Source organism: Bathycoccus prasinos (genome assembly GCF_002220235.1).
Source record: "Bathycoccus prasinos genomic : Chromosome_1".
Classification (NCBI taxonomy): Eukaryota; Viridiplantae; Chlorophyta; class Mamiellophyceae; order Mamiellales; family Bathycoccaceae; genus Bathycoccus; species Bathycoccus prasinos.
In genome coordinates this window covers 85,810-107,887 of record NC_024008.1, presented here as the reverse complement: position 1 = coordinate 107,887, position 22,078 = coordinate 85,810, and the positions used below count along the sequence as shown (strand labels likewise).

Sequence of the window (22,078 nt, the reverse complement as noted above, 5' to 3'; positions counted from 1 at the left end):
AAAAATTCAATTTTTAAATCAAACTCGTAAAAACAAAAAACGTACCGTTATTATTCACCGCTTCGCTATTGCTCCTTCCTCCTCCTTTTTGTTTCTTCTTTCTCTCCGGAGTGTCGTACGCTAAATCCTCCTCCTCGTATTCTTGGCTGCTACACCCAAAGACTCGTTTAGACTTCATCTGCAATTTTTTGCTTTTTTTTTTCTTCTTTTTTTTTCTGCGATGATGAATGAAAAAATATGAGGAAGAAGCTTTTTGCTCGAGAGAAAAAAGAGAAGAAAAATGGACAGACAGACAGACCAAAACAACAACGAGAGGGAAAAAAAGCAATCGAATCCAAAATCGTCATATTAGTACTACTACTACTTTATAATAAGTAATACACAGAACAATAATGACGAATAATAATCTCATCGCGTCGCTCCTGAGAGACGACAAATCAAAGATGGCCACGTTAATCGCGTGCGGCGCGAGCGCGGTGGCGTTGATTTATTACAACCGGGAAGTTCGGAATCAAATCGCGAATATTTTCATGGTGCGTTTTCTTCTTCTTCTTTTCGTCGTAGCCGTCGTCTTTCGATGGTCTTCTTTTATCATCATCATCATCATCTCTTTGATGATGATGATGATGGTGATGACGATGCCTCTGCTCGTGTGTGAAAGAAAAACAACGCGTCTTATCTTTTGCGAGTGTTGATATTACGCGAGATGGACGACGCGTGTTGTCACGCGAGAGAGAGGAAGATGGAGAGTGGATAAACCTGAAAAGCGCGATTGGATTTTTGGGTCCAAATTCTCTCTCGCCGCCGTCATCATTTCATCGTTTCATCTTCATCGGAGAGGCTTCTTTTTTCCGGTTTTGATGTGACTCTCTCTCGTTTGTTCTCACAAAACGCGAGAAGACTTGCATGCTCTGTTCATAATGCATGTGTGTGTATTCTTATTTACTGACCGACCGTATTTCTCTCATCCTTTTACGAATAAAAAAAAACTTAATAGGGCGCTGCGGTGGCCACCTCTGGACCAGGCGTCTTATCTGGCAGCACGAACAACGCGGCGAGTAAGAAAGAAAGCAACGGGGACGCCTCCGATGGCGGCGATGCGGAGAACCAACAGCAACTGATGATGCAACAGATGCAGCAACAACAGCAACAAATGCAAGGTGGTGGGATGCCTGGGCAAGAGGAAGAGTTATCCGCGATTGAACGATTTTGTACGGACGTGACGGACGAAGCGAAGAAAGGGTTGTTGGACCCGTTGGTCGGGAGAGACGACGAGTTGAGAAGAGCTATTCACGTCTTGTCCAGACGAACGAAGAATAACCCGATTTTGTTGGGCCAATCTGGTGTTGGTAAGACGGCTATTGTGGAAGGTTTGGCGCAGAGAATCGCGACTGGTGACGTGCCTTTGTCGCTGAGAAACGCGAAGTTGTTGGAGTTGGATTTAGGCGCGGTTGGCGCCGGCTGTCAAATGCCGGGGGAGTTTGAAGAGAGATTGTCTATGGTCGTGCAAGAAGTTGTCGACGAAGCCGAGAATCAGCCAGTGATTGTATTCATCGACGATATTCACAACTTGATTCCGCCGCCGCCGAATGGGAACAACGGGTCGGCTATTTTGAAACCGGCGTTGGGGAGAGGTTTGTTGAGGTGCATCGGGTGCACGTCGGTGGATAAGTTTAAGAAATCCATCGAAACTGACGCGGCTTTGGAACGTCGATTTCAGCAAATTCCAGTGGAAGAACCGGACGTTGATTTCACCGTTTCTATTTTGCGCGGGTTGAGACCGAGATACGAACAGCACCACAACATCGCCATCTCGGAAGGCGCGTTGTTATCGGCGGCGCAGTTATCGGCCAGGTACGTCAGCGGACGTCAGTTACCAGATAAGGCGATCGATTTGCTCGATGAAGCCGCCGCGGCGGTTAGAATGAACAAATCGTCTAAACCGGAAGCGTTAGACGTGTGCGACCGAAAAATAAAGCAGTTGCAAAAAGAACGCAATCAGTTGTTGTTGAAGCAAAGAAGCGAAAACGCAAAGGCTGGTCAAAACAACATCGCCGCGGCGGAATTGCAAAAGCTCGCCGCGCAATTGCACGACGAGAAGAAGAAACGAAAGGAGCTGCAAAAGAAAGTTACGAGTGAAATGACGTGCATGAACGCGTACAGACAAGCGCAAGCGCAGTTGGCGTACACGGTGAGAAAGATTCAAAACGCCAACGCCAAAGTACAGTTGGCCTCGGCCGCGGACGCGCCAGACGAGTACAAAGCTCAACTCGCGAATTGCAAGAGCGACCTCGCCAAATTGGAAGCGGAAAAAGAGCGCGTGGAAGACGAGGTGAAGAAAGCGGAAGGCGAAGTGTTGTCCTTACAAGGTGGTGGGGTGATGTTGAGAGAAGAGGTGACGGATGCAGACGTCGCGACAGTCGTGTCCAGATGGACCGGCGTACCGGTGGCGAAATTGGTCTCTTCGGAGAAACAGAAATTGTTGCAATTGGAATCGGAACTTCACGAAAGAGTCATTGGTCAAGAAGAAGCGGTCACATGCGTCGCCGAAGCCGTGCAACGCTCGCGCGCGGATCTCGCCGATCCGAATGGGCCGGTCGCCTCGTTCATGTTCCTCGGTCCAACTGGCGTCGGAAAGACAGAATTGGCAAAGGCTTTAGCATCGTATCTCTTCAACTCGGACCAAGCGTTGGTGCGTTTGGACATGTCCGAGTACATGGAAAAACACTCCGTGGCTAGATTGATTGGCGCACCGCCAGGCTACATCGGCTACGACGAAGGGGGGATGCTCACCGACGCGGTTCGACAAAAGCCGTACTCGGTCGTCTTGTTCGATGAGATTGAAAAAGCGCACGTCGATGTCTTTAACGTCTTGTTGCAGTTGTTGGATGAAGGCCACGTGACGGATACTCAAGGTAGAAACGTTTCGTTTAGAAACTGCTTGATTATCATGACTTCGAACTTGGGTTCGGACGAAATGAACTACCAAAACAAAAGAAGAGGAAGAGGTAACGTGAAAGACGCCGTCATGCAACACGTCCGATCGCACTTCAGACCAGAATTTATCAACAGAATCGACGAGTTTATTTGCTTTGAATCGCTCAACCATTCGCAAATCGAAGAGATTGTCCAATTACAACTCAAGAACTTGTCCAACAGAGTCGATGGCCAACGCATGGCGATTGAATACGACAAATCCGCGGTTGAATATTTGGCGAGAGAAGGCTACGATCCGCAATACGGCGCTCGTCCGGTCAAACGTGCCATTCAAAAACAATTGTTACAGAACTTGTCCACGGAAATCTTGAAGGGCAAATTCAACGAAGACGATACGATTTTAGTCACCGCGGATAGACACGGCTTGTGCCTCGCCAACGGTCAAAAGATTGTGCGAAAAATCTACGACATCACCGAAGCGAGCGACGACGACGAGGACGAGCTTTAGAGATAAAACGATGAACGATCAACACACAACTGCTACAGTACTGCGAAGAAACAAAAACAACAACAAAACATCATAGAAGAGTTTGGCTTTTAAAAATAATCACAAATATTATCTTGAATCTTGAATTGAATGAATTGGCACGCTAAGTGCTTCCTTATTATTTCTTGTTCCTCCTCTCCTCGTTACGCGTCCCCCCCAACATTTTTTTCCCAATTAAAACCACCCGGATAAAATCTCTTTCGACACGCTTCAATCAATCCACAATCACGCAGTGTGACTTTCTTGGAATATGATATCACTAATTTGCATCTACTGGATTTCTATCTCTCTCTTTGTTTTAATATCGTTAAGAAAAAAATTGGTTGGTTCCGCCTCCTCTCGTCGCAGAAGATTTTAAGAACACACTATTTATGTTAAACATCATTGTTCGGAAACTTTGCCTTTATAAGAAAGGGCGACGATTACAACTCGTCTTTCTTCCTCAACTGCTCCAACTGCTTCAAAATAGCCTCCCCTTTATTCAATGCCGCCTCTCTTTTCTTCCACGTCGCGACCTTGGTGTTGTGTTCCAGCTTCGCCGCCTTCATGTCTGACTTTATCGTCTTCAACTCCTCCGATCGTTTCTTCAATTCTTCCGCGATGTCCGCGGAAGTCTTCCCGTCGAATTTCTCAATCAACGCGATTTCGTTCGGTTTGCACGCTTTCTTCGTCTTCACGTCGCACTTCTCCACGTCTAAGGTTTTCTTCGTAAACGCGAGCATTGCGTCGAAATCTCTCCCTTGTTGGTAATCCTTCCCTTTCTTGTCCCCTGCGAGGAAGTATTTAATCGTCGGGTACCCTTGCACGCCCATTTTCTGACACGTTTGCGCGCCATCCGCGGTGCAATCCACGTCCACGATCATCACCGACGCGTGATCTTTGTATTTACTGCCGAGCTTGTCCCACGCGGGTTTCATGCTCTTACAGTGGCCTCACCAAGGCGCGAGAAATTTCACGAAGACGTTCTTGTTCGATCCTAAAACCGCGGAGTCGAAATTTTTGTCCGTCGCGAGGAACGCGGAAGCGTTCACTCCTTTGAAAGAGCTCGGGGAAAAGGTAAAGGTGAAAAGGGCGAAAATGAGGAACGAGAGAGAGGATGATCTCGTGTAAGTCGTCATCATCCTTGATGATTAATTACTATTTGTGTGCTCTCTTTTGTGATGAGTGTAGTCAGAGAGAGAACACGAATACAATTCTGGCGAAATGTGATGAGAGATCGAAGAAGAGAATTTTTTGGTCGTTTTAGGGAACTGTATGATGTATGATGAGAAAAAGTGAAAGATATTTTCTTCTGTCTTGCAATTTGACACAAAAAAATAATTTAAAATTTGTTTCTTGAGAAAAATTCTTCGGAAGAAGAGAAATTTGATGATGTTAAGATGATGATGGGACAACAACAAGGCGAAGAAGACAAAGAAGAAGAAGAAGAAGAAGGAGTAGGAGGAAAAGACGACGACAAGAATGATTTTGATGGCAAAGAACTCGCGTCAGAGTTACTCAGAATCATCTCCTCGGATTTCTCTTTAAACGAGCTGGCGTTTGTGCCTCCGTGGAAGCATTTGAGAGAGTTGTTAGGGGAAAAGTTTGCCGACGATGAAGAAGACGAAAACGACCGAAAGCGGTTAAAGTTGTTTTATCGCTCGTTTTGCGTCCGAGAACATAAACTGGCGATTAACGCGCACGTTATAGTGCCCGTATTAAACTACGTGTATTCTCAGTTGAGGAGGAAAAAGGACGAAAAGAATGACGATGATGCCTTCTTGGATGATGATTTGAAAGTACTTTTATGCGTGCTCACTGGCGACAGTTTATCCGGTTGGAACGTGAGAAAAAGAAGAGTCTTGGAAGCGTTGGAAAAGGACGGTGACACGACGAGTGATGATCAAGAGAAGAATAGGATGAAAGAGATGGAACGAGAAATGATGTTTGCCACGTTCGTACAAACAAAGTTTCCAAAGTCCACGGCGGCGTTTGCGCACAGAAGGTGGGTGATTATGACGTGTTGTTTTCACGGAGGAGGCTGCGCGGAGAGAAGGAATCACCTAATACCAAGGAACGCGCGAAGGGATACGACGATGTTATCATTATTGTTATTAAATAATGTATACAAACGAGAAACTCTCGCGTGCGAACAAACGTGTCGACGGAAGCTGAGCAATTACGCCGCGTGGTCGCACAAGTTGTTCGTCTTTGAACTCGTCCATGTGAAGCAAAACGTGAACGAACCGGATGAGCTCTTGGAACGGGCGAAGAGCGTCTTGCGAGAATCAGAAACAAACATTTCTTCCTCCGATCCGAGCGCGTGGCATTTTCGACGCGCAGTAATTCGCTCAGTTTACGATCGACTACTTCACTACGATGCAGTGAAGAAGAGATTCTTCGATGAAGTGATCGTTAACGAATTCCGTTTCGTGCGCGAAAAGATTGCGGCGTTTCGCGGACGGGAAACGCTATGGCACCATCGTAAAACGGTGTTGGCGCATGTGCTCCTCAAATGCTCTGACGACGACGTTCGAAACGAAATCGTCGCGGAGGAAATAGAGTTTGCGATAAATAATAATAATGAGGCAGACGAAATCAAAGTGCGAGACGTGCCGTGGGCGACAAAGTACGAAGACGGGGATGAAGCTCGCCTTCTTGCATCCTTTAGTAAATACGTGTGTACAATATTTAGTCGCTTTTGCAAAAAGTTATAGGTATGAATTAAAGATGATAGCAATATATAGAGAGTGTTAGCGTATTAATATAACAATCGCTTTTTAACGCGCAGCCATTTCCCTCGCACCGTCCAGCCACGGGTACTTCTGCGATCGTTCGATTTCAAACTTGTCGATTTGGTCGTTCTTCAACATCGTCAATCCAACGTCGTCCAAGCCATTCAACAAGCAGTGCTTGCGGAACTCGTCAACTTGAAAGGAAATCTTAGAACCATCCGCTCTCGTGATGGTTTGCGCCGCGAGATCGACTTCTAGCTCTTTCATCTCGTTGGCGTCTTGCATCAACGTTCTCACCGTCGGTTCGTCCAAAACAATCGGCAACATGGAGTTCTTGAAGCAGTTGTTGAAAAAGATGTCCGCGAAGGAGGTGGAGATAATGCACCTGATTCCCAAATCGTTGATGGCCCACGGCGCGTGCTCTCGGGAACTGCCGCAACCAAAGTTATCGCCGGCAACTAAGATCGAGGTTCCTTTCCATTCTGGTTTGTTCAAGACGAAGTCCGGTTTTTCCGAGCCGTCGGCGTTAAATCGCATTTCGTAAAACGCGCCAACGCCCAATCCGGTTCGTTTGATGGTTTTCAAAAACTGCTTCGGGATAATCATGTCCGTGTCGATGTTTTGCAAGTCCATCGCAGCGGCTTTACCTTTGAGCGTCGTAAACGTCGGCATACCACTACTACCGCTGCCAGATTTCGCTTGGTCCACTCTCGGTCGCGGCGGCACGATGGATTGGTTTGTCAAAAAGTCCTTGTCGACTTTCTTCGGGACGTCGTCGCCAGTCAAACCGGCACCAGAACCGATTTCTCTGACATCGCACAACTTACCAGTAATGGCCGCGGCAGCAGCCATGGCTGGCGACACCAAGTGCGTTCGGCCGCCGTTCCCTTGACGACCTTCAAAGTTTCTGTTTGAAGTCGAAGCGCATCGTTCACCCGGCAACAACTTATCCGGGTTCATGGCGAGGCACATGGAGCACCCCGGTTCTCTCCAATCAAAACCGGCTTCAATCAGGACGGTGTGCAAACCCTCTGCTTCGGCTTGGTCTTTGACGATACCCGAACCCGGGACCACCATGGCGTACACGGAACTGGCAACTTTCTTGCCTTTGGCCACGGCGGCCACGGCTCTGAGGTCTTCAATTCTCCCGTTCGTGCACGATCCGACGAACACCTTGTCAACCGCAACGTCCTTCATTTTTGTCCCTGGAGTCAAACCCATGTATTCCAACGATCTTCGCATCGCGTTCGCCCTGGATTCGTCAAAATCGTCCGGGTTTGGCACGACGCCGGAAATGCCGACGGTATCTTGCGGCGACGTTCCCCACGTGACGGTCGGTTCAATATCCTTCGCGTCAATAACCACAACCTTATCAAACTTGGCATCCGCATCGGTACCTAACGTTTTCCAGTACGCCACCGCCTTCTCCCAAGTCTCACCACTCGGCGCCATCGGTCTGCCTTTCAAGTATTCGTAGGTGATCTCATCCGGCGCGATCATTCCGGCTCTCGCGCCAGCTTCAATCGCCATGTTGCAAATACTCATTCTCGCTTCCATGGACAACTCACGAATGGCTTCGCCAGAAAACTCGATGACAGACCCGTTACCCCCGGCGGTACCAATCTTTCCAATCACGTGCAAGATCAAATCTTTGGAGGTGACGCCATCCATCAACTTGCCGTCGATTCTCACGTTCATATTCATGCTCGGCTTTTGCAACAACGTTTGCGTGGCCAACACGTGTTCGACTTCACTCGTCCCGATACCAAACGCTAACGCACCAAACGCACCGTGCGTGGCCGTGTGGGAATCCCCGCACACGACTGTGGTCCCCGGCAACGTAAAGCCTTGTTCCGGCCCGATGATGTGCACGATTCCTTGTCTCTTGTCTTCCATCCCGAAATACGTGATGCCAAAGTCCTTCACGTTCTCCTCCATCTGCACCACTTGCACTCTCGATTCCATCTCCGTGATGAACGTTTCCACGCTTTCAAACTTCGATCGGTCCGAAGTCGGGACGTTGTGATCCACCGTCGCCAACGTGTTGTCCGGTCTTCTCACGTTTCTCCCGGCTAAACGCAAAGCCTCGAACGCTTGCGGCGACGTGACTTCGTGCACCATGTGTCTGTCGATGAACACTAACTTTGTCCCGTTATCTTCCGTGGCAATCGTGTGATCGCGGACAATTTTGTCGTACATGGTCATGCCAGCCTTCGGGGAGATTGATGAAAACAGAGAAGCGCGGCGATGGGAAGTTGGATGTCTTCCAATTTTAATCGCCGCCAACACAGATTTCTTTTTTCCACTACTCGTCATCGTCGAGGAAGAAGAAGACAAAGAAGAAGATCTTTTTTGCGAGGAGGAGGAGGACAATCCACTGTGGACAGAAACAGGACGAGAAGAATTCATCATCGCGTCGTTTGGATGTGTGTATAAATGCGACAGTAAAGTAGTTTTCTTCTTAACGATAAAAAGATCGCCGCTCTTTGTGTTTGCGCTTTAATTATTATGAAGAAGTCGTTCGTCGTTTTAGGAGGAAATTTTTTGTTTCTTTCTCGCGAGCTAAAAAAAAAATATCTGAGAGGGGGCCAGATCTCACAAAAACACAAGAGAGACAGAGACATGCTTTTATATACAAATTTATATCACAAACATCGACTATTATATACAGAGAAGAAGACAACAGACACAAATAATACAAAATTAAAAAGGCCCGACGCTTTCAAACTCGATGAATTCCACCGGTTCGTCACCGATGACGCGAGCTTCGTGCCCTGCTTCGCACAAGTAGCACATACCCGCCTTGGCGACGGTTTCCGTTCCGGTTTCGACGTCGGTCATTCCAAACGTACCGGATTTAATAAAGCCGACGTGCCTGGCGGGACACGCGGTGAGATGTTGTTTATCTTCCGGTAACAACGCTTTCGCCCCAGTGGCCCAGGTCCATCCAGGCTGAAGGTAACACACCATGCCTTTCGCTTGTTTGTTACCGAGAAAGCACACGCACGCTTTCCCGTTTTTCATCTCTTTGGTCGTGACGTTCGGGTCGTCGAACCGTTTCACGTCGAACGACGCGTTGTTTTCCTTCGCTTCTTCGGAAGTGTCGCCGATCATGTACGTGGACGCACCTCCGGCCGAAGCGGCGCCTTCGACTTTCGAGACGATTTCAAACGCTTCCACGTCCGATTTCGTTTCCGTGAAAATGTGTCCCGGTTCAATCAAGTAAGAGTCGCCTTCTTTTATGTCAAACTTCGTCCCATCGTCCATGACGACGTTCAATTCGCCTTTCACGCAAATACCCACGTGTCTGGTTTGGCACGTGGCCGGCGCGCCCGGGAGGATTCCCATGCAGCTTTTCCAATCCACGCCTTTCGTCACTTCGATTTTCATGCATTGACACGTCCCAAAGTCAACCACTTTGGCGTTCACTTTTGGATCTTCCGCGGAAGGCATTTGCTTCAAAACGGACGGTTCGTCGAACGATTGCGCTTTAATGATCCCCATTCTTAATAACTATTTTTCAAAGTTTTCTTCTTCTTCTTCTTATACGTATGTATGTATGTCGCGTGTTCGTGATGAATACTATACCCTTTGTGTGTGTGTGTGTGTGTGTGGTCGAGTTAATTGTGCGCTTAATTTCACAATATTACGTCATTTTATTCTCTTTTTTTGTTCCCTTCCTCCTCTTGTGAGCACTCTCTGTCTTTCCTGAGACAAAACGACAGACTCTTCTCCTCTCAAAATCAGATTAATTAACTCTCTCGCTCTCTCTCTCACTCTCTCTCTCTCTGTTTTCTTCACACCACACACTTCAGACAACAAAAAAATTGATATCTATGATGGAGACGTCCTCCTCGTGCAAAGCTCCGGCGATGATGAGGAGTAGTACGTCGCAGACGACGACTCGAGGAGGAGGAAGAAGAGCGAGATCTGCTGATTTTGCGAACCCGGCGCGTCGACAAAACGATATCGATGATGATGATGATTCTAATACGAATAATAAAAGAAAATCCGTGCGCGCGAGGAGCTCGAGACGAAACGTCGGGGACAACGCGAACATCGTGTATTCTTTGGGACCAGAAAAGACATCGAAGGAACCCACGAAAATGTATTATCGACAACAGTGGCCAAACGAGTGCACGGAGATCATATGCGAAGATGGATCGTCGGTGTATTGCTTTTCGTATGGCGGTGGTAAAGGCGTAGGAAGAGCAAACGCGCAGAGTTCAAAAGCAACCGCAAAAGGGGGAGATTTTGTTGTTCAATCATCATCATCATCAGAAGAAGATTTAAACGCGCGCTTAAACGCAATCACGATGTCCTTTCGCGAGCAAAGAAAAACGACGACGAGTTTTTCATCATCGGTGACGACGAAGGAAAACATCACGGAAACGATGGTAAACGCGGCAATTCAAGCGTCGTCGAAGAGATCGCAAGAGTATTGCGACGCGTACGCGGAGGAAGCGATGAAAAAGTTACGAGAGGAGGAGGAAAAAGGACCTTCCGCGGCAGTCGCCAAAAACGAACCAGAAAAGGAAGACGATATGCAAGGGCGGTTGGACGCGATCATTCGCGAACACCGCAAAAAGCAAGAAGAAGTCCTGAAATCGACTGCTTCTGCGTCGTCTTTGATGGAAGTTACGCGCGAGGAGAAGGACGAAGAAGGCGACTTGTACGCTCGGTTGAACGCCATCGCGGAGGAGTTCAGAGCGAAAAGAGGCGAAACAAGCAAACCAAACTTATCGATTCAAGGTAAGAATGGAGGCATGTCTGGTATGGCGTCGTTCTATTCCGCGCCTGGATACGCTGGATTTTCCTGGGTTGGAGAGGAAGACGTTGAAATGGAAGACGACCACGACCACGACCACGACCACGATAATGATCATGATAATCACGGAGAAGAAACGCGAGGTGACCACTCCGGTCGAGTTGGAAAGACGTCGTTTTACTCCTCGGCTGGTTATGCTTCGTTTGCATACGCCGTTGACGCCGTTTGGGACGTGTTAGTCGTTCCTCCGACCTCCTCCTCCTCGTCCTCCTCGTCCTCGCCAAACGTCACATCGAAAGAGTGGGGTCAGAAAATCGGCGAGAACAACACGATATTCTCTACCTCTGGTATCGCGTATAAATCAAAACCAGTCACGCAATCATCTTCTAGCATCATAGCTGAATCCGTGAGCAGAGAGCAGACTGCGCAGATTAAAAAAGCATGGAAGCGCGTGGACGCGAGATTTGATTTGCCCGGGCCTCCGAACATGTGGACTCGCATGGACAACGAGGAAAAGTTTTTAGCGATCGCCTTATCCGTTGCAACGTGTATCATTTGCTATCAAAATGCACCGCCAGTTGTGAGAAAACCGGTCCAAGCGGCAACGTCGTCGGTGAAGAAGTTGGCGCATATTTCGCGCTCGACCCAACCTCCGGCTATGCCCATGACGAAGAAAGAGAAGAAAGCTGCACAAAAAGCCGCAGCTGCAAAAAAGAAAGCAAAAGTGGCATCGATTAATCAGTCGATCGGGGAGCTTTCCCGTGCTAAGAAACGCGCGGCGAGCATGATACCAGGCGATGATGTAGCTCCGGGACAATTTCTTGCCATCATCCGAGGCGACGGCACCATCGATTACACGTTGCGAAACGTGTTTTTCCTCGTGACATTTTCGTTTTTAGCTCGCATTATTATGAAGCAATACGATCTCAAACCTTTCGGAGCAATTAGCGGAGCAGCGCGCGCCATTGGATCAACCGCGAACGCGCTCGTCAACACGGGATTCAAAGATGAAGAAAAATTCGCGGCCGATAAAGAAGCGATACGAATTGCTGCTGAAATCAAAGCCAAAAAAGCTGCCGAGAGAAAAGCAGAGAAAGAATCGAAACGTCTTTTGAGCAGACAAAAGGATCTCGACGATGCTAAGATTTCCGCCATCGTTGACTCGAAACTGCAAACTATTCGCCGCGAAAACGACGTTCTGTTGAACAAAGTGAGCAAGTTTTTCGAAAACGAAGAAATTGAAATGGTTGCGCAACTCATGAAAGAGAATGACGCCAAGATTGAAGCCGTCGTCGCGCAGGTGAAATATGCAAAAGCCGAGCGAAACGCTTTTAAACGTCTCATGGAGAACGAGATGTACAAGGCGTCTTCCGCTGTCGCAAATAGCACTACCTCCGCCAAGTCGGTATCGGCACCGTCTCTTCCTTCTTTCTCCGGGCAAAAAGGCGCCAACTCGGACAACATGGAAGTGAAGCAATTCTATGAGAATAAGATTGAAGAGATTAAGAAGGATGCTGAAATTGCCAAGCACTCGTTCGCGTTCTTCAAGAAAGAATACATCGCCAAAGAAGACGCGATGAAGAAAGACTTTGTCGAGAAGGAAAAGCAAACGGCGCTCGAGGTGAAGCAAAAAATCGACGTTTTATCTCAACAACTGAAAGAAAGCCAAGAAGAGTTTGAGAGAGCGCGTAAAGACGCGGAAATTGCGTTGAAGCTCGCGTTGGAAAACGAAGACAGCGAGCGATTGGAACAACTGGAGAAAGATTTGAAGGCGTCGAAAGAGGCGCTCGCGAAAGAACGAGACACCAACGTAGTCGCGGCGCAAAAGAGAGAGGAAGAAGTGTTGGCCCGGAACAAACTCGAGCTCGACGCGAAACTCGCCGCGCTCGAAGAAGACTTCAAGCAACGAGAAGCAGCCATGAAGTTAAAAGTCGACGCCGCCGAAGCGAAGGCGAAAGAGTTTGAGCGTAAAAACTTTCAAACCGTCTCCGAAATGAAACTACAATCGAACAAAGACGTCAACGACGCTTTATCCTCCGCCCGAGCGAGTTTCGCCAAGGAAAAAGAAGAATTGTTGCGAAAAGTAGAGGAAGAGAGGCTCCAATCGAGATTGGAAGTCCAACGCGAGAAGGAGGCTATTCGACAAAAAAGCGACGAGTTAATCGACGAAATTGCTTTGGAGTTTAGACGCGAAATCGAAACTCGAAGTTCTCGATGATGATGATGCTGATGATGATCCGCGCACGACGACGTTTGTATATTTATATCGTTTTTAATTCAAGTTGTGCTTCTTCAAAACTTCATTTTTATTGTCTATAACTCCGCTACGTGTGATAATATGACGACGATACTATAAAATGTCCCCGACAAAAGAGAATACGGATGAAGAGCGCACACATTCCAGCAGCGTCTCCTTCTCTTCCCTGCGACTCCTTCCTTCTTCTCCCTCTTCGACGGCTTCGACTCGAATCTTTTTGAATGCCTCCGACTTGCACAGATTGCACGCGCAATGCGGCGAATTCGTTCGCGTGTCGATTGTTGCTGAAAACTCTTCGAGGACATCGCTCCTCGCGATGGCACATCCAAAACGCGAACAAGGATGGCGGCAAGACGGTGGTGCGCTTGACACGCCCGTGAAGCAATCCGGGTTAGCGAGAAGAAGAATAGACGACGACGACGACGACGACGACGCGGATGAAGAAGCAGTCTTGGACGGCGGCGTTTTCGTCTTTCTGCAAAATCACTCCAAAGAAGACGAATCGTCGAAAGAGGAACATTTTTTCACAGACGCGAAGGAAACGTTAAACGCGTTGCGACAGAGACAGAAGAAGAGGAGCGAGAAGCGCGAGGACGATCGGTGTACGATTGAAGTGCAAACGATGATGTCTGCTTCTCCTTCGGCGGTGGTGAACTGCTCGCGCGTAAGCGTGGAAGTTATGAATGGCAGAGCAAAGAAGGACGGTACGACGAGACGAACGGAAGAGGTGAGAAGAGCGTTGGCGCACAGAGTAGTCTCGGGGAAGTGCACGTTGATGTTTGGAGAAACGGAGGAGAGTTTGGTTTTGAGAGTGCGAGAGTGTGAGCCGTCTTCGTCGAGCGAGGAGCAGTGCTATCGAATAACGCACCGGACGATTATCGATCTTGTGGATGGCGACGGAACAAGCGTCAGGCGTTTAGGGGGTGCGTCTACTTCTTCTACTTCATCTTCGTGGAGCGCGGACGACGAACTCGTGGCGTGCGATGAACTTCTCGGTGCGCTGAGAGAGGCAATCGCATGGCCTAAACAGTACGAGGGGATTGCAGCCTCGATCGGCGCGTCTTTCCCAAGCGGCGTTTTAATCCACGGTCCTCCCGGGACTGGTAAGACGTCGGCAGTTCGTGCCGCGTGCAGGGAAGCATGTAGTGAAATAGGAATTGATGTTCGGATATTTTCTATGAGCGCAGGTGATGTATACAATAATGGCGCATACGCCGGCGACGCGGAGAGAAACGTTCGGAACATCTTTCAGAAAGCGAGAGAATTTTGTGGCAGTAGCGCGGGAGGGAACAAAAGATCGATTATTCTGATGGATGATATAGACGCAGTTGCACCGAGACGAACAAAGAATTCTTCACAGCATCAAAACAGGGTAGTTGCACAACTTTTAACGCTCATGGATGGCACAAAGCAATGGGGGCAGTCCCCGGTTGTCGTTGCGACGACAACACGCCCAAATACCATCGATCCAGCGTTGCGAAGACCGGGACGATTTGATCGGGAAATCGAAACATCATTACCGAATACGAGCGAGAGATCACTGATTTTGAGGGTGCATTTGCGGAACGTGCCAATAGATGATACTGAAAACAACTTCGACTTTGAGCGCGACATTGATACGGTCGCGAAAAACTCGAAAGGCTACTCGGGTGCCGATTTACAAAGTCTCTGCCGAGAAGCTGCTATGGTTGCGGTGAAGCGGTGTGCACTGAATACCCAAAACGACAATAATGATGTCAAAGTGCGTTCGAGTGATTTTGTCGAAGCGGCGTCGAAAGTTCGGGCGACAGTAATCCGAAACGTTGCTTCGGTCGCTGATGTCGCTAAAACGAGCTGGGACGATGTCGGAGGATTGTTCGAAGTGAAGAAACGCTTAGTGCGCGCCATCGAATGGCCTTTGAAAAAGAAAAACAGTTTTGAACGATTAGGCATTCAACCAGCAAGAGGCATTTTATTACACGGTCCACCGGGTGGTGGGAAAACGACGTTAGCGCGAGCGGCAGCCACTGCTTCCGGTGCAACCGTGTTCTCGCTTTCTGCCGCAGATGTTTTTTCGATGTACTTGGGCGAAGGTGAAAAAATACTCACGGACGCGTTTTTAAAGGCTCGAAAAGCCTCACCCGCGGTGCTTATTCTAGATGAAATTGATGGCATGTCCGGATCTCGAGGAGGAGGAGAAGGATCTTCCAGTGCCGGTTCTCACGATTCAGCAGCTCGAGTACTCTCAGCCTTACTCACGGAAATGGACGGCTTGAGCAGTATTAACAGTAGTACTAGTAATATGAGCACCAATTCTCCTTCGTCGTCGTCATCATCATCATCAGTTCTAGTCATAGCAACGACGAATCGACTAGATGCTTTAGACCCAGCACTAACGAGACCGGGTAGATTTGATTTAATTTTAGAAGTTGGAGCTTTAAAGACACCGGAGGAACGCCTCGAGGCGTTACACGTCCACGCCAGAGCGGTTTCTTTAGCCGAAGACGTAAATCTCGAAGATGTCTCCGAGCGAACTGAGGGGAAAACTGGCGCAGATTTAAGAGGAATAGTGAGAGAAGCGGCGATGGCCGCGTTGAGAGAAGATATAGGGGCGACGAGCATTCGTCACGCGCATTTTCTCAAGGTACTCAACAAATGGGCATGAAAAGTTTTTTAACAACACAACAAAATAGAAATGTATACATCTACCATGATCTCGCCCTCCTCACACCCCGAGGGTCCGACGTATATTCACGTAGAGCTGAATCGTATCGTCATTGAGCAAAAAATAATAAATACAGAAAAAATATACATGTATGCACGCATAGTACATATCATCTCGACGATTCCATGCGCTTGAACGCCTCGAGGAAAGCGGGCACGATGGCGGCTTTTGAGTTGATCACGTTTTTCAAATGATCACCGGAATCGTACGTGAAAGCAACACCGTCTAGTTTCGTTAACGCGGTACACCGGCTCATAATTGCACCAACTTCATCGTAATCAGACGTGATTAATTTATCTCTTTTGGCGAAGTGAGCCACCATTGCGTCCAACTTGTGCTCAAAAATTCCCGCGCCTCCGCTCGCTTTCATCAAACGCTCGATGCCAACTAATCGTTGCAACGTTCGATTCAGAACGGCTTTCCAGTCTAGGTTTTCGAATATGCTGTCATCCTTGGACAAACTGGATGACGTCGACGTGCTCTTGCTCTTGATCGAGCGAGGTGATTCCGGCGCCGAGGTTACGTTTGATTCTCCAAAGACGCGTCGAGATGATTGTCTTTTCTCGCCAGAAAGTTCATCGGAAGAACTTGACGCTTCGCTTTCCGAGGATAACACGATCTCTGAGATCATGTTTTCCACGTAACTATCCTTAATCAAGAGCTGCTCTCGATCTAATCTTAAATACAAATACGAGTTTGGAGCGAATGATTTTTCAAAGTTGTGCCACGAACACACGCTCACCACGCCCAACTTTTTGTTCGCGTTGTTCCCTACCTTCTTCTTCGTGTTCGTATTCTCGTCCCCATGAAAGCCGCGAGAGGTAAGAATACCTGCGTTCGCTGCAATGTAACCGCCCATAGAGCAACCACCGATTGCGATGGAAACTTCGTCGCCGTAGGTATCTCTGGCCCATTCGATTAATCCACACGCCTCTCTCAATCCAATCAAGTGCATTAAAATGTACTCGCTCACGGTGCTAATAACATGAGTGGGTTGCCCAACCACTCTCCGTTTCCCATAAAACGGAAACTCGGGAATTAAAACGACCATTGCTTCATCTTCCATCGCATCGTTCTCTTTATAATGCGCCGTCAGCAAATTCTCCGCCGTGCGTCTTCGAAACGCGAACGTCGTATCGCCCGTAAACGGTAACACGATAGCGACCCGTTTCACTTTCCTATCGTCCAATCTCCGAGACGAGGACGATTTCCACACTCTCAGTATCTCCCCACTTTGTAAAGCGGATAAGTTTCTGGATTTCTTGCACAGCGAAGCGACTTCTTTGATTTTAAAAATCCCGGTGTCGCAGTTGATGGTGTGCGTCGTTGTTCTTTTTTCTTCTTCTTCTTCTTGTAGAGAGTTCTCCCTTTTTCGTCCACCACTTTTGGGTGTTTTCGTTGTTTGTGTTTTTGTTTTTTTTTCATCTTTTCCTTCGGATGTTCTTCTTGAGCCCACACGTTTGTGTTTTGGCAAAATCTTCGACAAAAATGTCGAATTCTCTGTGGAATCGATATCTGCACATTCCACGACGTTCCAACCGTCCACCTCGGTTTGAACGATTTCTCCGAACGGGTCCCACTGGACGACCATCGCGTCGTTCACAAACCCGCGTCCACTGGAGACTGATTTCACCACCGACGCTCGCATTTGTTTCACCAGTTCAAAGTTTCCCCATCCTCGATTAAAAAATGTCGTTTTCCTTTTCGGGATGAAAAAAAGCAGGTACTTTATGAGAAACGCGACGACGAAGAACGCGAAATCGGACTTGAAGTAAAAGGCGAGAAAGGTGAACACCGTAAAAGCGTCCAATTTTTTCCTCTTCGTCTTCTTCTTCGTTATGAGCGTTTGAGACGAAGACATTTTAGTATTAAGTTGGGGAGTGTGATACTTATGTGGTCTTTGAAATTTGCCCAACACGCATTTGGTTGGTCTTTTTTTTTGAAGTCGACCAATTCTTTTTAAAAAACCTTTTTTGAAGTCGACCGACTCGTGCACTATTTTAATTATTATTTTTAAAGCGACGGTATCAGGTCGCCTTCCGCGCACCGAATTTTTTCGAGATCCTCGGGCGGGAGTTCGATCTTATCGAAGCCTTTCCTTCCGTATTCTACGAAATCGTCGAAAGTGACAAATCCATCGCCTCGACTTCCGCATCGCCTTCGGGTGAGTTCTCTCAAGGAATGGTCCAGTTGGTCTTTGGAGACGTTTCGATGGCCGACTTTGAGCTCGTTCAAATCGGCGAGTAAATACGCCAATTCGGATTCGTCCAAGACTCCGTTTTTGGTTTTGTCGTAGCGTTGCCATAATCCTCGCAGAACGTTGACGTTGATTTTCTCTCGAAGAGAAAAAGATTGTTCTAAAAGCCATTTTGAGGTTTTTGGCTTCCAACTGGATTTCGTGTACTCGTCCGTTTGCATTTCGTTGAGACGAGATTTCGCGCGATCCCAGGCAAAGAACTCGTCTCGAGTGTCGCATTCAAACGATTTTGCGTCGGCTATCACGAGTAAATCGTCAGGGTGTTTCGCATAGGCCGTGATTATCAGCTTCACTTTGTGCTCGTATGCGCAGTCGATGAACGTGATGAACCTGCGCATCAAATCGACTCGGTCTAAAGACAATTTCGGTATGTTTTCAATTCCAATGGCGTGAAAGGTTGAACACAAAGCGACGTAATCCGACGGTCCTAAATTCGCGTCACACAGCTCGTCGAACTCTATTCGCGCAACGCCACCCCCAGCTTGTTTAATCCGTAGACTTCTACCAGAAATTGCCACCTCTAATTCCCTCAACGTCCGTTCGCCGGCGAGGTTTTGCGTCTTCACTTCCAACCAATCGTGCGCGATTTGTTTAGCCTCTTCGTCGGTTTTATCACTTTCCCCGATCATTTTCCAAACCCCGTGCACGTTAACTGATCCAATCATCCGGTAATCGAACACTGAGTCCATATCGTGCACTTGCATTCGACTTTTTATGCCTTCAATACATGGTAAAAACTGTTTCCGATTCAATCCGTTTTTATACAACTCGTCCGGCGCTCGGTTCGAAGTGCACACCACTCGCACGTTATTCTCCCACAATCTATCGAGTAATCGTCTAATGATCATTGCATCGGCGACATCAGTCACTTGAAACTCATCTAAACACAACACGTCTACTTTTGCCGCCAAGGAATCCGCGAACCACTTCACGGTATCTTCGTTCGAAACATTATCCGTTTTCTTTTTCATCTGGGCTAACCTGTGCAACTCTCCGTGCGTTTCCATCATGAAGGCGTGGAAATGCACGCGTTTCGAGAAAGATTTTGGTAACGTTGCCATGAACAAATCGGAAACGAACGTTTTACCGCACCCAGGTCCGCCGTATAAATACACCCCGCCCGCGCTCGTTTCACCCGCCAGCGTCGAGGCGTCTGACTTGTTCGTTCGATCCCAGAGCTTTTGAAACCACGATTTATTCTCCTCGTTGCTAGTACCGCGACTGCTGCTGTTATCACTACTACTACTACTACTACTACTACTGCTATTACTATCATTATTACTATCGTCTTTCCCCATGACTTTGTGATAAAACTTATCCAGCACGTAAAGCGCTTTCACCTGTTTCTCGTCTCGTTGCAACACGCCTTCTTCGGCTAACCGCTCATAGAATTTCATCGGCGACTCCGCGCCTTCCGGGTGTTTCACGAGCGTCGCGAAATCCAGCTGACTGACTGCTCCAGCTGTCGCCGAAGAGGACGGCTTCTCCTCGCTTCTGTGTATCGCGTCCGTCGCTCTCTTTTGGTTGCCACCGCCGAACGAAGACGAAGAAGCATCTTCGAAGACTTTCTCGGGAAGAGTTTGTTGAAACGACGACGGACTCGAAGAAAAAGAAGAACAGAAGCAACACGACGCGAGGACGAGTTTTGTATCCCCGAGAGAAGAAGAATTTTTGCCCGCGCGCGATGACTTCCATGCGCTCAAAAGAGCTCTTCGAGCGGCGGCCAAGGCGGTGGTGGTAGACGCTCGGCGCATCGTTACCCTTTTCTCTCTCTCTCTCTCTTTGCAAGTGAAGAAATTTCTGATGAAAGCAACGAGGAAGGTTTGTTTTTTATACTCTCTCATAAAGAGCGAGGAAGAAGTGCTTCTTAAACGAGAACGTAAAAGCAAAAGTAGAAATGTGTATTTATTGAAACTGCCCTCCGTAACCACCACCACTGCTATTTTTGTTCTTTCTAATGATGCCCATGAAATACCCGGCGACGTTTCGGACGTTGTCCACGTTCGCGGTTTCCATTTCCGTGACAATTTTTTCCATCGCCGAGGGGTCGCGAACTTGAGACAAGGCGGAGAGCATGCGCTCGTCGATGGCGTTTCGTTGGAAACGGCCTTTCTCAATACAAGTGATTATTCTGTTCGCGTACGCTGGGAGCGTACTTCTGAGCGTTTGATCGTCCACGCCTTGGCCGCCGTAGCCGCCACCGCCTTGGCCGCCGTAGCCGCCGCCACCTCCTCTTCCTCCTCCGAAGTTATTGTTGTTGTTGTAGTTATTAAAATTGTTCCCTCTTCCTCCTCGACCACCGAAATTTCCACCACCTCCTCCGTAGTGCCCACCACCATGACCACCACCGAAATTGTTCCGCATTTGTCCGAGAAACTTTCGAATTTTTGAGACGAACAAGCCGTTCGGGTTACGCACGCCGCCTCTCGCGTTCTGTAACTCGATGAACGTCTCGTCGATGCAATTCATCGCCATCATCTCGTTGAGTTGCGTGAATTCTTCCCACGCTGCGGCGTCAAATTGAACGCCCGGATTAGACGTGAACAATCGCTCCATAGCCGTACCTACCATGGGCGTAATGACACCGCGCATGAGCGCGTTTTGAACATCCTGCAACGCTGGATTGTACGCGTGGCCTTGTTCTTGAGTCCCTCCGGCGCCGCCGCCCATCGATCCAAACTGAACTCCATCTTTGTTCTCGTCGTTCCTTCTTCTGCAAACGCCTTTGAAATACGCGGATACGTTCTTAATCACATCTAAGTTTTGATTGGACAAATCCTCGATGGCTAAAAGTGCGCTCTCTTCCTTCATTTGCGCTAAGAAAGATAAAACGCGAAAATCAAGCGCATCTTCTTTCATGTGATTGGAATCGTACAAAGCTTTCAACGCTTGGCTTACTTTTTCCGGTAACTTGTCCAGTTCTTTCTCCGCTGCAACCATGCTCTTCGTATGCAACCACACTTTTGCGTTGTGACTCGCCAACGTCTTCCTGAGCGCAGCCAACGAGTCGCTCTCCTCGATGAATTGCAACTGCGATTTGACCGGAAACTTTATCAAAGCGTTGAATACTTCAAGTTGGTTCTGATCGTATTGCGGATCCTCGACGTCGCGAAATTTCGCCTCAAAGTGATCGCACGTGACGGCTGGAACGAATCCTCGAATCTGTTCGAGCGTTGGATACTCCAACGGCGGCGGCGTTCGAACTTTCTTCTTTTCCTCTGAAAATTTCTTTGTTGCAGTCGTCGTCGTTTTGGGAGAATTATTATCTTCACCACCATCTTTCTCGTCGTTGCCCACCGCTTTCTCCTCTTTCGACGACGGCGATTTGCTCTTCTTCTGTCTCTTTACCGTTTTTGTCGTCTGGTCTTTTTCGTTTTTTTCTTCTGTTGGATGTTGTTCTTGTTCGTCACCACCGTCACCACCACCCTCGTCCTTCTCGCCGTCAATTCCATCCGTTACTTTTGGAATCTCGATTTCTTCCTTCTCGCCGCCGCCGTCGTCGTCGACGACGACGTCCGCCGCCGCCGCCGCCGCCGCATCCGCATCCGCATCTTTTTTACTCGCCGCAACCGCTTTGCGTTTCGTTCCTTTCTTTGGCGGCATTCTTTTGAAGTATTACTATATAATTTACTATTAAAAGTAGTCAATTCTTTTCTGTTGTTGTTTGTGCGCGCGTAATTTTTGTCCAATCGGAGGATTATTGTGCACAAAAATCACTCATCGTTTGCCATTTGACACGCGAGTAAAAAATTGAAAAAAAAAGAGGGGGTCGGTCTTTAAAATAATCTGCAAAAAAATTTTCGGCTGCACATGCAGAAAGGAATATTTTTTGCACGAAAAACGCACATCTCATCACGGAATAAATAGAGAAGAAGAGAAACGCGCGCAGAACAA

At 48.1% G+C, this 22,078-nt stretch overlaps 11 protein-coding genes across 11 annotated transcripts; 5 read left to right on the top strand and 6 right to left on the bottom strand.

Moving 5' to 3' along the window:
• Nucleotides 1-392: 392 nt before the first annotated feature.
• Nucleotides 393-695, top strand: Bathy01g00610 (unknown protein; the record flags this gene model as incomplete). Its single annotated transcript, XM_007515420.1, has 1 exon — nt 393-695. The coding sequence occupies one exon, from the start codon at nt 393-395 to the stop codon at nt 693-695; it is 303 nt and encodes a 100-aa protein (XP_007515482.1).
• Nucleotides 696-1,132: 437 nt separating this feature from the next.
• Nucleotides 1,133-3,445, top strand: Bathy01g00600 (ATP-dependent chaperone ClpB; the record flags this gene model as incomplete). The annotated part of the gene is made up of 1 exon (XM_007515323.1): nt 1,133-3,445. The coding sequence occupies one exon, from the start codon at nt 1,133-1,135 to the stop codon at nt 3,443-3,445; it is 2,313 nt and encodes a 770-aa protein (XP_007515385.1).
• Nucleotides 3,446-3,906: 461 nt separating this feature from the next.
• Bathy01g00590 (predicted protein) lies at nt 3,907-4,401 on the bottom strand (the record flags this gene model as incomplete). The annotated part of the gene is made up of 1 exon (XM_007515314.1): nt 3,907-4,401. The coding sequence occupies one exon, from the start codon at nt 4,399-4,401 to the stop codon at nt 3,907-3,909; it is 495 nt and encodes a 164-aa protein (XP_007515376.1).
• Nucleotides 4,402-4,863: 462 nt separating this feature from the next.
• Bathy01g00580 (Protein farnesyltransferase, alpha subunit/protein geranylgeranyltransferase type I, alpha subunit (ISS)) lies at nt 4,864-6,180 on the top strand (the record flags this gene model as incomplete). The annotated part of the gene is made up of 1 exon (XM_007515615.1): nt 4,864-6,180. One exon carries the CDS (start codon nt 4,864-4,866, stop codon nt 6,178-6,180), a length of 1,317 nt encoding a protein of 438 aa, XP_007515677.1.
• Nucleotides 6,181-6,243: 63 nt separating this feature from the next.
• Nucleotides 6,244-8,514, bottom strand: Bathy01g00570 (isopropylmalate isomerase large subunit; the record flags this gene model as incomplete). Its single annotated transcript, XM_007515461.1, has 1 exon — nt 6,244-8,514. The coding sequence occupies one exon, from the start codon at nt 8,512-8,514 to the stop codon at nt 6,244-6,246; it is 2,271 nt and encodes a 756-aa protein (XP_007515523.1).
• A 387-nt stretch (nt 8,515-8,901) lies between these two features.
• Nucleotides 8,902-9,702, bottom strand: Bathy01g00560 (predicted protein; the record flags this gene model as incomplete). The annotated part of the gene is made up of 1 exon (XM_007515572.1): nt 8,902-9,702. The coding sequence occupies one exon, from the start codon at nt 9,700-9,702 to the stop codon at nt 8,902-8,904; it is 801 nt and encodes a 266-aa protein (XP_007515634.1).
• Nucleotides 9,703-10,037: 335 nt separating this feature from the next.
• On the top strand, nt 10,038-13,184 carry Bathy01g00550 (unknown protein; the record flags this gene model as incomplete). The annotated part of the gene is made up of 1 exon (XM_007515100.1): nt 10,038-13,184. The coding sequence occupies one exon, from the start codon at nt 10,038-10,040 to the stop codon at nt 13,182-13,184; it is 3,147 nt and encodes a 1,048-aa protein (XP_007515162.1).
• A 139-nt stretch (nt 13,185-13,323) lies between these two features.
• Nucleotides 13,324-15,867, top strand: Bathy01g00540 (AAA family ATPase, CDC48 subfamily; the record flags this gene model as incomplete). Its single annotated transcript, XM_007515492.1, has 1 exon — nt 13,324-15,867. One exon carries the CDS (start codon nt 13,324-13,326, stop codon nt 15,865-15,867), a length of 2,544 nt encoding a protein of 847 aa, XP_007515554.1.
• Nucleotides 15,868-16,036: 169 nt separating this feature from the next.
• Bathy01g00530 (unknown protein) lies at nt 16,037-17,788 on the bottom strand (the record flags this gene model as incomplete). The annotated part of the gene is made up of 1 exon (XM_007515294.1): nt 16,037-17,788. One exon carries the CDS (start codon nt 17,786-17,788, stop codon nt 16,037-16,039), a length of 1,752 nt encoding a protein of 583 aa, XP_007515356.1.
• Nucleotides 17,789-17,940: 152 nt separating this feature from the next.
• Bathy01g00520 (predicted protein) lies at nt 17,941-19,938 on the bottom strand (the record flags this gene model as incomplete). Its single annotated transcript, XM_007515360.1, has 1 exon — nt 17,941-19,938. The coding sequence occupies one exon, from the start codon at nt 19,936-19,938 to the stop codon at nt 17,941-17,943; it is 1,998 nt and encodes a 665-aa protein (XP_007515422.1).
• A 151-nt stretch (nt 19,939-20,089) lies between these two features.
• Nucleotides 20,090-21,787, bottom strand: Bathy01g00510 (unknown protein; the record flags this gene model as incomplete). Its single annotated transcript, XM_007515322.1, has 1 exon — nt 20,090-21,787. One exon carries the CDS (start codon nt 21,785-21,787, stop codon nt 20,090-20,092), a length of 1,698 nt encoding a protein of 565 aa, XP_007515384.1.
• Nucleotides 21,788-22,078: the final 291 nt, after the last annotated feature.